The 14,408-nt window shown below is 49.8% G+C and overlaps 1 protein-coding gene across 1 annotated transcript in view; it reads right to left on the reverse strand.

Moving 5' to 3' along the window:
* The window catches only part of Ptcd1 (pentatricopeptide repeat domain 1), a 16,742-nt gene extending 2,336 nt beyond the window's left edge, over positions 1 to 14,406 (reverse strand). Inside the window, exons 1-8 of the mRNA XM_059249287.1 lie at positions 14,244 to 14,406; positions 11,433 to 11,926; positions 10,116 to 10,256; positions 8,812 to 9,030; positions 7,972 to 8,073; positions 4,079 to 4,783; positions 1,755 to 1,871; positions 799 to 981 (exon numbers count right to left, since the gene is read on the reverse strand). Coding sequence (XP_059105270.1) covers positions 799 to 981; positions 1,755 to 1,871; positions 4,079 to 4,783; positions 7,972 to 8,073; positions 8,812 to 9,030; positions 10,116 to 10,256; positions 11,433 to 11,891 — 1,926 coding nt within the window. The 5' untranslated portion in view covers positions 11,892 to 11,926; positions 14,244 to 14,406. The remainder of the gene's footprint in view (positions 1 to 798; positions 982 to 1,754; positions 1,872 to 4,078; positions 4,784 to 7,971; positions 8,074 to 8,811; positions 9,031 to 10,115; positions 10,257 to 11,432; positions 11,927 to 14,243) is intronic.
* Between the last annotated feature and the right edge of the window lie 2 nt (positions 14,407 to 14,408).

Consider the following 14,408-nt stretch of genomic DNA (forward strand, 5'->3'; position numbering starts at 1 on the left):
CAGTCTGCCCCCTTAACCCACTCATTCTTACTCAGCCTTCACTTAAGTGCTACACATGGGAGCCATCCCTGAGCACTGCCTCAAGTGTGCTCTCACCCATTCACTGTCTCCCTCCCCACCTGGTTTGTGTCCTAGGCCATAGTTGCCGTTCAGTGCTCTGGAAAGAGCACGGGCTGACTCAACAGAGCCCCATACCAAAGTACAGAGCCTGATGTCCTTGAAGGGGGAATGTGTGCAGTAGCCTTTATCAAATTGTATCACTGGCGGTGCATCTGCCCATCCACTGAACAGGTAAGTACTGAGCACCAAACAACACAAAGCACTGGGAAACCAGGTGGGCAAGGCACAGTCTCCACCTTTCTAAGCCTAGGTGGTTCAGTGAAGACAGAACCTTGTGTGAACATAGTAAACCATGGCATCACAAGACCATCTGTGGGGGAAAGGGAGGCATATGAGAAGGGCTACTTAAGCTGGACATGATGGTGCACACACTTGCAAGATGGAGACAGAACAATCAGTACATGGCCAGTGTGAGTTACCTGAGACTGTCTCAAAATAAAAAGTGGGCTGGAGAGATAGCTTAGTGGTTAAGGGCACATACTGTTCTTCCAGGGGACCTGAGTTCAGTTCCCAGCATCCACACTAGGCAGCTCACACCACCTGTCAGCTCCAGGGGATTCAATGTGGCTCAGGGCCTTGGGTTTCTCTTAAAGCTGCTGAATGTCAAGCCCCAAAGGCCAAAACCAGAGATGGCAGCAGCTAAGGCAATGGTGAGCACTGTAGAATGGGCGCACCTACCCGGTCAAAGGTGGGAGGGTACTCGGCAGCAAACTCGAGCTGGCGGATGATTACTTCGTTCACTGGGACACTGTTCCGCCTCATGTCCTTCAGGATATCAATGAGATAGGCATAGTCCAGCTTCTTGAGGGCCACGTTGATGAGAGTGCTGTAGATGTGGGTGTTAGGGGTCATCTGGGATTTCTAGAACATGAACATCACATGGTCAGCAGGATGATGGCGGCTGGTAGGACAAAGCAGCCTGCTGTGCCAGGTCCACAGACAGGTCTGCTCCAGACTAGGTACCAGGAACAAGAAGGGTGGGACCACACAACAACCGCTGTCTGACACCGTACAAAAGCTCATATGCCCTATCACAACAGCCCTGAAGAATTCGGGAGAAAGACAGGCAGGAAATGAGGTGTGAAATACCTCCTCACTCTTGGTCTCAGTTTATTGGTTGACAGTGTCGTCACCACAAGGTGGGGATCAGTCTGTAACAGCTAGCATTAGTGTGGTGGTAGAATGTGTGGACACAACTGGGTCCTTGGAAGTGGCCACTGCTGGGGTTGGCTGGAATCAACTCAGCAAGCTCTCATGGGAGGGCCAGAGAGAATGAACATGAGAGCAAGCCAGGGCTGAAAACTATGCTGTGCCCGCAGACCTAGTTCATCTCTTCTCTGGACATAGCTCCCATTCCTCCAGGATGTTGGGGCTCAGCCCCATTCACATCTCTCCATTGGAACCAACAGCACCTTCAAGATGGAAACACACTCTGTTCTCTGAGCCAGTTTCTATAGTGGCTCACAAAATCTGCTTGTTCCCAGAGGGGGTCATGGACACTAGAAGGGATGCTGTCCCACTTGCCCTGTTCCACACTCATTTGATCCTGCTGGGTCCCATTTTCCCCACAACTTTCTTGCTGAGAACTCCCAGAATTCCCCCAGAACTGTAGGCATCCTGCTGGGGTCTCTCACCTTCATGTCTGCAAGCAGCTGCATACCATCCTTGGGCCTACGGCACCCAATGGCCAGGCTGCAGAAAGTTCGAAGATTGGGGACAATTCCCTTCTTTGCCAGGATTGGCAACAGCGCCTGTAGGACAGACATGCAGCTGTTACCTGAGACCCATAAGTCCTGGCCAGATGTGCTGATGAATCCCTTTTGTGGATGCTAGAGACTGAAGGACATAACTGCTCAGAAGCCTCTTGACTCCCTCAGCTGACTGTATGGCACTCCTGGTCTCCACTCAGCACTCAAGATTCCATGCCCTTTGCCCTTCATGTCTCTGACCTTCCTATCCTGTGTCAAGCTCCTTGGCTGCCCATCCCTGTACTGGGCCAAGGAACCAGAAGCTCCTGTTCCGAGCAGGAAACAGCGCTGACCAGTATGGGAAGTGCTGGCTGAGGGAGCCCCAGGCCTGGTATGAGAAAGAGGGCACCTTTCAGCCTGGGTTGGGCCCCAGAGAAGGACTGTCTTCCTAGCTTGTCTAGAGGAAGGCATGCTCTGCACTGTGACCATTTCTCTGTCACCTTTGACCCTCACAGATGCCCAGGGCACTGCTTCTGTCAAAGCACATCACATAAAAACTGTGTAAGTGAGAAACCCCAGCCTGGAGCCTAGCTATCCCCTCTGTGATATGCAGAAAGCTGCACACAGCCAGGCTGTGCCTCCTGGCCTGCCCAGGAGAGAAGCAGATGGACCTAAAGCTGACAGTACAGAGTAAGTGCAGCGTCGGGAACATAGATGAGGGGATGGGAATACTATGGATTTGTACTGGGGTGCCTCATGGGGAGATGCTGAGCCGGGGTCTCAATATACAGCCTTGGCTAGTCTGGAGTTCACTACATAAACTGGACTAAAACTTGGGAGATCTGCCTATCTCTACCTCCCAAGTGTACCACCATATCTAGCCCTTCTCAGATCTCTCTCTCTCTCTCTCTTTTTTTAAAAAAAAAAAAAAAAGGTCTCACCAGGCAGTGGCGGTGCACGCCTTTAATGCCAGCACTCAAGAGGCTGAGGCAGGCGGATCTCTGTGAGTTTGAGGCCAGCCTGGTCTACAGAGCTAGTTCCAGGGCGGCCAGGGCTGTTACACAGAGAAACCCTATCTGGAAAAACCAAAAAGGAAAAAAAAAAAAAAAAAGCCCTCAAGGACTCCAGGCCTGCACTGAACTCTCAATTTGGCTATGCTAGATTGTTTTATGTCAACTTGACATAAACTAGAGATATCTGAAAAGCAGGATTCTCAATTGAGAAAATACCTACATAAAATGGGGCTGTAGGACATTCTCTTAATTAGTGATTGATGGGGGAGGGCCCAGCCCATGGTGGGTGGTGCCATCCCTGGGCTGGTGGTCTTGGGTTCTATAAGAAAGGAGGCTGAGCAAGCCGTGGTGCAAAAGCCAGCAAGCAGCACCCCTCCATGGCTTCTGAATCAACTCCTGCCCTCCAGGTTCCCATCAGAGTTCCTGTCCTGACTTCCTTCAGTGATAAGACTATGAATGTGGAAGTGTAAGCCAAACAAAACCCCCTCACATTGCTGTGGGTCATGGTGTTTCATCATTATAATAGTAACCCAAACTAAGACAGTGGCCAAGGATGACCTTAAATTCTTGACCCGCCATCCTTCAATCCCCAACTCTTGTGACTATAGGTGTACATCAGTTTATGCAATGATGGGAATGGGTCCCAGAATCATACGTATGCTAGGCAAGCACTCTACCAGCTGAGCTACCTCAGCACTTCACAGTGACTTTTTGTTGTGTTTTGAATGTGTGTAGTGTTCTGCCTGCATTTATGTCTATGTACCACTTGAATGCTTAGTGCCATGGAGGCCAGAAGAGGGTATGAGATACCCTGAAACTGGAGTTACAGATGGCTGTGAGCTGCCGAAAGTGCTAGGAACCAAGCCCAGGGCCTCTAGACCAGCCAGTGTTCTTAACCACTGAGGCATCTATCTCTCCAGCCAAGTTTATGATGATTCTCAAACCAGCTGAACAACTCCACAGTCCTATTCCTGAAGCGCCTGCTTATCTTATGTACCCTCCTCAGTGTGATGACATGTTTAGCCTCTTGGAACCCGATATCCTCAGCATGTCAGCATGTCCCTTCTCCATGGGTGCCCTTCATACCCTGCCTCTGCACGGCAGTGCAGCTGGCTGGTTTGTGACGGCTCAATTCCTAGCTTCACACAGGGCCAAGCCTAGAGCAGGGCTCCAAATGTGTCTGCTGACTACTAATCTATGTTCTACAATCTGAAGTCAGAGGGAAAAGAAAGGGAGTCCCAGTAGACAGCGCTCTACCTTCGCTCCCTCCAGATCTCCCAGCTTGCTCTTCTTCCTTATCAGCATGTTGAAGAAGGTCACGTCAGCCTCCACCTCATGCCTGTCCAGCACGGCCAGCAGCGAGGACTCTGCGGGGCTCCCGGGTTCTACCACCTCAGCCAGGAGAGTGAGGGTTTTGATATCCGGCTGGAGCCCGTGCTCTGCCATCTTGCCCAGGAAGCCCTCTAGGCCCCCCATCAAGGCCAGCCTATCAGCAGGAGTGGCCACTGTCCCAAAGGAGACTACGTTCGAGGGGAGAGTTCCAAGACTCAGGATATTGAATTCCAGCTCCAAGTGGGAAGGCTTTAGGGCCAGTGGGGTGTGGGCTGCTATGTGGCCAGGTTCTGCCTTGGTTTCTACCTCGGGCTGTGTCCTGCTTGTTACCCCACTCTCAGGGAAGTCTGAAGGCCCCTCAAGTTTCTGAGAAGGTTCCAGAAACAACTGCCTTTCCAGTGCCTCCACATGTCTAATTGACACACCATCCTCTGCCTTGGCCTGGACTTTCCTCCTTGCCTGAGGCCTGCTTGCTGGGGGCTGGAGTAGGATGGTCTCTTCCTGAGGCTTCAGGAGCAGCCTGGAGGCAACCTCTGGGTCCCCCAAACCACAGTCTCGAGCTGCGCCCAAGAGGAGGTTATAGCCATGCCTAGTTGGTTTGATCCCCAGACTCAGCATCTGCCACCACACCTGCGGGAGAAACAAATGTTAGCTATATGTTCCTGCATCCTGCAGGCCTTCAATGGAAGTAGGTGCTATGAAGTCACAGTCAGACGACCAGCAAACTCATAAGGCACAAGAAAGCTGGAGTAGCTCTATGGTACAGCAACTGCCTAGAATGTGTAAAGTCCTGGATTAAAACCCTAGTACCCCCCAAAAAAGAAAAAAAAAAAAAAAACTGCTGGGGATGTGACTCAGGGTGTGGAGGCCCTGGGTTCAGTCCCTGTGAAGCCAGCCTATAGTCCCAGGTGGAAGGATTAAGATTAACCTGAGCAATGTAAAGTCTGTGGCAGAGGAGGGTGTGGGGAGGACTAGCAAGGTGCTGGCCACCAAACCTGATGACCAGAGTTCAATCTCTAGAATCTACATGACAAAAGGAGAGAATCAACCTGCAAGTTGTCTTCTGACCTCTACATTTGTATTGTGGAATGCAAACGCCTTCCCCCAAATATATGTAATTAAAATAGGTTTAAGAAGTTGGAGAAGCCAGGCGTTGGTGGCACACGCCTTTAATCCCAGCACTAGGGAGGCAGAGCCAGGAGGATCTCTGTGAGTTCGAGGCCAACCTGGGCTACTAAGTGAGCTCCAGGAAAGGCGCAAAGCTACACAGAGAAACCCTGTCTCGAAAAACCCAAAAAAACAAAAACAAAACAAAACAAAACAAAAAACAAAAAAAAACAAACAAAAAAAAAGAAGTTGGAGAGAGCTGGGTGGCGGTGGCGGCGGCGGCGCATGCCTTTTATCCCAGCACTCAGGAGGCAGAGCCAGGAGGATCTCTGTGAGTTCAAGGCCAGCCTGGGCTACCAAGTGAGCCCAGGAAAGGCGCAAAGCTACACAGAGAAACCCTGTCTCGAAAAACCAAAAAAAAAAAAAGTTGGAGAAGCCGGGTGTTGGTGGCACATGCCTTTAATCCCAGCACTCAGGAGGCAGAGTTTGAGGCCAGCCTGGTCTATAGAGTGAGATCCAGAACAGGCACCAAAACTACACAGAGAAACCCTGTCTTGAAAACTGCTCCCCACCCAACAAAAAAAGAAGTTGGAGAGATGGCTCAGCAGCTAAGAGTACTATAGCTACTCTTCCAGAAGACCAACTCTTCCAAAGTTCAATTCCCAACATCCACACAACAGCTCACAGTCTGTTACTCCAGTTCCAGATGATCCAACACCTTCATACAGACATATATGCAGGCCAAACTCCAATGCACATAAAAATAAATACATAGGTTTAAAAAGTGATTAAATAAAGAAGCATCTAGAAAGTATCCAACCTAAGGCTAGGCATGGTAGTGCACACCTTTAAATGGCTGTGAGCCACCATGTGGGTGCTGGACACTGGACCCAGGTCTTCTGCAAGAGCAGTCAATGCTCTTAACTGCTGAGTCATCTCTCCAGCTCCCTTTGGTTTTTCCTTTTTTTTTTTTTTTTTTTTTTTTGAGATAGGTTCTCACTATGTAGCCTTGGAGTCATGCAAATCAGGCTAGCCTCAAATTCAGAGATGCCTCTGCCTCCTAGGTGCTGTAGTAACTGACCAACTCCTTTTGTTCTGACAGGAACCTCCACAACCTGGGTGTGGGCAACATTGGACACCCTACCTTATCAGAAAGAGGTGTGTAGATGGGGACTGGCAGGTCAGGCACCAGCTTGGCAAACCTTGCAAGGGTCTAATGCCTACCAGAACAAGGTCTTCAGGAAGGCAAGGGTCTTGGCAACCTTTCCTAAAGAATGGTTAGCAGAATGGTCAATTAAGGGATATACACACTACTGCTGGAGTAAAATGTGGTGGCAGGGATTCATGCACTAGAGTCTGACAAACATGGCTGTTTTTTTTTTTAAAGACAGGGTCTCAAACTAGAACTCTCAATGTAGACCAGACTAGCTTCAAGTCATAGCTCTTTTTTCTTTTTTGGTTGTTGCTGTTGTATATGGGTATGTGTATCTGTACATAAGCAGAGGAGCAGAGGTCAGAGGTGAGCATCAGGTGTCCTGTTGTATCACTCTCTGCCTTATTCGCTGAGATAGAGTCTCTCACTCAACCTGGCGCAGCAGCCAGCAAGACCCAGCAATCCTCATGTCACGGTTGCCCACAGAGCTAGGGTCACAGTGCTCAGGGCCACATCCATCTTTTTGCATGAGTTCTAGGGATTTGAACTTAGGGCCTTACATGCTTATATAACAAGTGCTCTTACCTACTGAGCCATCTCTGTAGCCCTAAATCCCAGCTCTTAGTGGCTGTGGGAATCTCAGGAAAGTTATAAATGTCTGTGAGCCTCAGTTCCCTCACCTGCAAAAAGGGGGGCTGGCAGTGCCTTGAAGAAGCAGTTCAGGAAGTATGCAACACAAACAGGCATTAGTATTGATAGGTTCATTCTACGCTTTCTTTATATCATGCTACTGCTCAAAATTCTTTGCAGAGGGAACCTTGTTGTCTTGGGTCGTCATTCTGCAAAGTAGCTGGGACTCTTCCTGAGATGTATGTTTGGACACGGGATACCTGAACAAGGCTGCTGCCAAGCAGTGGTGGACACATTAGGTGGCTAAGCTTGGAAAAATAAGACACAAAAGCATCCATGGCAGCAACACCAATACCCACTCTCCACATCATTGGAGGAGTCACCTCTGGAGGATCTGAGATGGGCTTAGAGTATATCTCTCACTTTGGGACTAAGTGTACATTCCTGGGTTGTACCTGTAGAGATCCCAAGTAGAGAAGGAGCCTGAGGGATGGGCTGAACATACACCCCGGTGAACGTACTGTGATGGTCAGGAACCCCAAAATTAGAGGGTCTGAGCAGGAGAGGTTTGGGCTGGCTGTGCCTTCACTAATGGGGTAGCATTTCCACAAGCCTCCATTCCATGCTGTCCACAAGATGGAGGAAGAGCATGCCCGGTAGTGATTACCACGAAGGCCAGAAGATGGCAGATATAAAAACATCTGGCACAGTGGGCTGGAGAGAAGGCTCAGGGATTGAGAGAGATATTGCTCTTTGAGAGGACCTGAGTATGGTTTCCTGCATCCACTTCAAGTGGCTCACAACAGGCTATATAACTCCAGTTCCAGGTGATCCCTTTCTGGCCTCCTGCACACATACATATAATTTAAAAACAAAAACCAAACAAAGCTAACCCTGGCACCAGGCGGGACAGAAAGGCAAGACTGACCTGCACAGCTTGCCGGAAGCCTGCCTTCTTGTCCTGGATGCAGCCCATGAGCAGGAAACAGAAGGTCTCCTCTGTGACTGCATGTCCCTTGTGGATGATTTCCTGGGCAAGAGAGGAAGGCAGTCTCACTCAGAACCAGTGGCAAGGCCCAGACCGGGTGGTGTCTGACCTGGTTCAGTACCAGGTCCATACATCTCTAAGGAATAGGTACCAGGATGTAGCGCTGGGACCAGTTAGATCCAGCTCCTAAGTGAAGCACCCAACCACTCCCCTGCTATCCCCAGGCCTGTCTTCCCAGCTCTGCTCCTACAGTCAGCAGCATCTGCAAAGCCGACCCCAGCAGCCTCTGTACTTGAGGCCCTGGAACCACAGGACTGGTTTCAAGACCCACCACCACCACCAGCCAACTATGGGCATGGACAAGGCTCTGAGTTTCTCAGCCTGTTTCCTCATCTGCGCAAGGACACACCTTCTAGGACATCTGAACAACCCTTTAACCATGTAGGGACTGTACAGGGTGAGTACGGTCCCCACCGGCCTCTTCAGTGTCAAGCTGGGCAAGACCTCCTAAAAGACACTCCTACCTCTCAGAAACTCTTGTCCTTGACACTCAGCACAGGGACTCCCTTTTCACCACCATCCTCTTGACAGCCCGCCACTGTCACACTGAGGCCATACAAAGCTAGGTCATGTCGGATATGTGTGCAAACCCCAGCATAAAGCATGGGCTGTCTCAGCTTTCCTGAACATTCCAGGTGAAGAGAGACAGACAATCTCTCTCTCACTTGTCCCACGAGACTGGGCCTGACTTCAAAGAGCTGGAAGAAGGGAAGTCCCCACCTTGAAGACATCAAGGCACATCCTGAGGTCTGCACACTTGGCGGCCACCTTCAGCAGGGCGTGGTACGTTTTCAGGTTGAGCTGGAAGTTTCTGGCCTGGAGCTGCTGTCGAAGCTTCAGAGCACTCTGCAGGGCAGAGTCCTTCCAGGGGGACTCCGCACAGACATTGAACAGAGCTGTGTATGTGGCATCTGAGGGCTCCAGGTCTCTCTTCTTCATCTGTTGAGATGGGAGAAGACTGAGGGAGGGTCTAGGAGAAGCTGGATACAGAGATCACCGCCACTCTGAAGGACCCGAGAGAGGTCTGTTACCACATCCAACTATGACAGCTAAGATGGAGCCAAGTGGCACCTCATATACAGTATTCAAACTCCCAACTCAACCAGAGGGACTATGAAAACTGAGCCCTTACTCATGGAAATGCTAACAGGAAACCATCCTGCTGGGGTACCTGAAAGGATATTCTAGAGCTGGTGTACTTGTATCAGGAGCTTCTGATGGCCCTATCCTGAGGCCTGACCAGCTCACCCTGACTATCCAGGGGCCACACAGTGGGTCTGTTCTGGGAAAGGGGGACCAGTGCTCACTAACTGAGAGCTCATGAGCCAGTGAACTCTCCTCAGAAACCAAGGACGAGATCGTTCAGAAAGATCATTACAATGATTAATGTACCTACAATGTACTTTCTGAAGTGCAGTTTTGTCAGGTATGTTGGCATCTTAGCTCTCAGGAGGCAGAGGCAGGCATGAGTTCAAGGCCAGCCTGGTCTACATAGTGAGTTCCAGGTCAGCCAAGGATACAGAGTAAGGCCGTCTCAAAAAACCAAAAAAAGAAGTACAGATTCTCTGTTTGCTCTGGCCACAGACTGTGAGGACAGGGGTAATGTACCAAATAAGAGGACTAGGGTTAGCAAGGGTCTGCTGGAGTGAGGACTCCCTTAGCTTCTGGCCCCAGGAGAAGATGGGTTGTCTCTTGTTTGAGTCTGCAGTTGTCCAGGATAAGGCTCTTTCTTGATTCATGAAGGAAACAGAAACAGGATTTGTGTGTGAGGAACTGTTGGGGTCTGTAGAGAGGAACACAGACTAACCGGGCATGGTAGCAGAGAAATAAGGAAACACGTGGGTTCCTAGCAGCGCAGGCACAGGATGAAGCGTGTCTCTTGTCACCTCACTTAATTCCCCAAGAAAACTCAATTCGGATTCAATGTCGATGAGCCTATGTCATCTGCCCACAGCGACACCATGCTCAGGATCTGCACCCAGCACGCACTTCAGAGCCTTGGGCCTCTCCTGACCCGCACTCACATCATTATAGAGCTTGAAGGCCTTCTTCAGGTAGCCGACGCGCCCACAGCCTCCGATCAGCACTGTATAGTTGTACTCCAGCGGCTGCAAGCGCTCCTCCTTCAGCATCTGCCTCTCAAACAGATCCAGGGCCTCCGCCAGCTATGGAAAGAACCAACAGGAGAGAGGGCTCAGGATGGTCTCAGGACCTTTAACAAGCCAGGGAGAGTGGGGCATACAATTGGCAGGAGGCTCAAAGCCATTCTAGGCTACCCAGCATGTTTCAGAACAGCCTGGGACTCATAAAATATTGTCTCCAAACAAAAACTCCAACAAAAACAGAAAGAAGGCCCCCAGCAGAGGGTGGGAGGTAGGGGCACCCTTCTGACATGGTGCAGGCCAACAGCTCCCTCCAACTGCAAACTTCTGCCCATCTCTAATTTCCTACACCACCCTGTCCCTCAGTACATGCTTTCACTCCTTATCATTTGTTTTCAGTTTTGCTGTTGTTCTGAAGATTACACCAAATGCCTATACATGCTTGGCAAATAATTTACCACTAAACTGAATTCCTAGCCCAATTCCTTTTTTTTTTCTGAGACAGGGTATATAACTACATATGATAGGCTGGTTTCAAACTCAGACCTCTGTCTGTCTCAGTGCTGGGATTAAAGGTGTGCGCCACTCTGCCCAGCCCTCACTCCTTTTCCTTATCTGTCCATTCAAATAATAGTTACTGCCAGCCGTGGTGGCACACAGAACAAGCTCAGTATAGTGGCATATGCTAGGAAATCCCAGCACTCCAAATGTTGAGGCAGGAAGATTGTAAGTTTAAAGCTAACCTGAACTACATAGTGGGTACCAGTCAGCCAGGGATACACAGCAAGACATTCTTGAAAGAATGGTGGAACTATTAAAATGAGTCTGAGCTGGCAACAGTTAGAAGCCAAGTTGTTAAAAAGAACAAATCATGACCCAAGAAAATGTGAGATGGACAAAAAAGACTAGTGGGATTGCCATGTCGTGAGTTAAAGATAGGTGGGGGCTAGCAATACGGTCCAGCAGATAAAGGTACTTGCAGTGTAAGCCTAGTGACCAGAGTTCGATCCCTGGGCTCCACATAAAGGTGCAAAGGAAGAACCAGCTCTACCAACTAGCTCTACTAGTCCTCTGGCTTCTACGTGTGCACGATGGCACAAACATTCAGACATGTACAAAAACAATAACAGAGATCCAAGGACGGAGCATGGAACACTCCAACTTCAACAACTGAGGAGGCTACACTGCCCCACATAAAACGCCAATGCAGCAGAAAGGAAAACCCCAAGGTTCTCGGACCTTTCCTTCCTTGATCAGACGTTTGCACTGAAGGAAGTACCAGTATGGAGTGTTCCTCCGGCCCCGCCACAGTCTGGGCTCCAACTCTTCCTCCTCAACACCCTGCTCCTTGAGCCGCAGGTTATACAGCTGGGCTGTTGACTTGTGGAATATTTTCCGAGAGGAGTATTTGTCAGAGAGGGTCCCAAAGCTCTCTTCGTCCTCCTCCTCCTCCTCCTGAGGGGCCACCGTGCTGAGCTTACTGGAGTCCGAGCAGAGGCTGCTCATGTTCCTCTGGCTCCCTTGGTGGGAGGAAGAGCTGCAGAAGGCTGCTGACACCTGCCAATGTGGCCATGCCACCCTCAGCTGTCCAAGTCCCTTCTGGCCTGCTGTCCATCGGGTAGATCCAAGAAGATCCAAGTGTTGAAGGACAGACAGTCCTATGGGGTGGGGGCCAGAAAAGAGCCGGGAAAGTCTCATGAGGTCTATTACTGGCCTTCTTGTGTTACCACAACCTGAAATCAAGAAAAATAAGGATGTCACATCAGCCTACGTGTAAGAGTTGGAAAGAAGAGAGAAGTGTAGCTACAAGGGTGGCTGAGTTGGGACACCTTGGCTCAGGCTGGGGGTGCGGAGTGGGAGATGGGCCATATTCATAATCTCAGCACTTGATGGGTAGAAGACAATCAGAACAAGGTCATCCTCAGCTACGTATCAACTTCAAAGCCAGCCTGGGCTTCTTGGGATTGTCTCAAAATAATAAAAGGAAAAGCCAGGTGTGGTGGCCCACACGGTTAATCTCAGCACCTGGGAGGCAGAGTTCCGAGCTAGTTAGGGCTACAGAGATCCCGTCTCAAAAACACAACAACAACAAAGAGGGTCCCAGCCTGTCTCAGCAGATGAAGGTACTTTCTGCCACGTTTGATGACCAAGTTTGATCGCTGAACCTACTTGGTAGCTGTGGTGAAAGCTGTTCTCTGACCTGTACACATGTGGTGTGCGATGCACACATAAATCAATGTGCTTAAAAAATGCACAGGAGTTCAAAGGTAGCCTCTGCTACAAACAAGACCAGGCTATATGAGACCCCGTCTCAAAAAACCAAAACCAAACAAAAAGAGTCTTAGGTCTGAAATTCCTGAGGCAGAAGGACTACAAGCATACAAAGGATGAGGTGAGGGTGGAGTGGGGTGAGGGTGTTTGTAGCTCCGTGGTAAACTCTTCTCTAGCATGCACAAGGTTCTAAGTTCAATCCTCAAAAATACACACAGGGTATGGTGGTGCACTTCTTTAGTACGAGCACTCAGAGGTCATCACAAGCAGATTTCTCTTAAGTTAGAGACCAGCCTGGTCCACATAGGATGAGTTCCAGTTCAGGAAGGGTTACAAGGGAGACACTGTCTCAAAACAAAACAAAACTAACAAACAAAACAACCAGAAAATTATATATGTGCTAACGTATTTTTTTTTCTCTTTTGTGGTACTAAAGGTTGAATTTAGAGCTCTACCAATGAGCTATATCTCTAGTTCTTTATATTTTTTTCTTTTTTTCCAGACAGGGTCTCTCTGTGTAGCCTTTGCTGTCCTAGAACTCACTCTGTAGACCAGGCTGGCATTGAACTCACAGAGATCCGCCTGCCTCAGCCTCCAGAGTGCTGGGATTAAAGGCGCCCACCACCACTGCCCGGCAATCTTTATACTTTTTGAGACAGGGTCCCACTAAGTCGCCTTGGTTAGCCTCAAACTCATCTTATTTTCCTGCGTCAGCCTCACTTCAGTGCTAGGATTACAAACAAGCACCACTGTGTCTGGTTTTTGTATTTATTCGTTTGTTTATGAATCTGGTGGCATTGGGCTTCAAGGGACTTGTGAATCTAAGTTCTCTCATTGAGCTGCATCCTCCCGTACTTTTTTTTTTTTTTTTTTTTTGGTTTTTTGAGACAGGGTTTCTCTGTGTAGCTTTGCGCCTTTCCTGGAACTCACAAAGATCCGGCTGCCTCTGCCTCCCAAATGCTGGGGTTAAAGGCGTGCACCACCACCGCCGGCTGGAGAGATGGCTCAGCCATTAAAGGCTAGGTTCACAACCAAAAACATTCTCTTTTTATTAGGTGGACTAGAGAGTTCAGCCTGCATAGTCTGAACCCTTTAATACAAAATATCAGGATAGCTGGGTGGTAGTGGTTCACATCTTTAATCCCAGCATTCAGGAGGTAGAGGCAGGCAGATCTCTGTATACATGTAAAATCAGAATAAATTTTTTTTTCGAGACAGGGTCTCTTTCTATGTAGCTCTGACTGGAACTCGATCTGTAGACCAGAGACCTCGAACTCACAGAGATCCACCTACCTCTGCCCCTCGAGTGCTGGAGTTAAAGACGTGCGCCACCACAGCCCGGCTCAGGATAAACATTTTAAATCTTAGCTCTCCCTCCAGGGTCTCATGTAATCCAGGTTGGCCTTGAACTTTTGATTTCCTGCCTCCACTTGTCACTTATTGGGATTACAAGTATGCGCCAACACTCCCGAGTTTGTGCGGTGCTGGGGCTCGAACCCAGGCCTTGGCTCATGTTAGGCAAGCACTTTGCCAACTGAGCCACATCTCAGCCTCCTTACCTGAATTGCAAACCTCTAAATTAGATACACAGAGGCTGTCAACCCCGTAGGGGGACCTGGGACCCTCGGGCCGCCCCTGCCTCCTCTCCCCAGGCCTTCAGAGCCCCGTTTTTCTCTTGTGACCAACCCTCCCCCGCCCCCCCCCGACTTGGACAGGGTCCCTCGGGTCCAATTTCTGACCGGCTCCTCGGATTCCTACGAGGGTAGAACAGGAACTCACTTAGGGTGTCCCGCGCAGCGAGGCCCTGTGAAGTGTCTTGTCCTTGGTGTCGTAGGGGCTCGGCCCGGAATCACCTTTCTTCCCTTCACTACACGCGCCAGAGGCCCCGCGCAGGCGCACTGTGCGTCGCCGCCTCACAGGTTCTTTCGGATTACGGCCCAGAAG

The sequence above is a fragment of the Peromyscus eremicus genome, chromosome 23 (assembly GCF_949786415.1).
Source record: "Peromyscus eremicus chromosome 23, PerEre_H2_v1, whole genome shotgun sequence".
Taxonomy (NCBI): Eukaryota; Metazoa; Chordata; class Mammalia; order Rodentia; family Cricetidae; genus Peromyscus; species Peromyscus eremicus.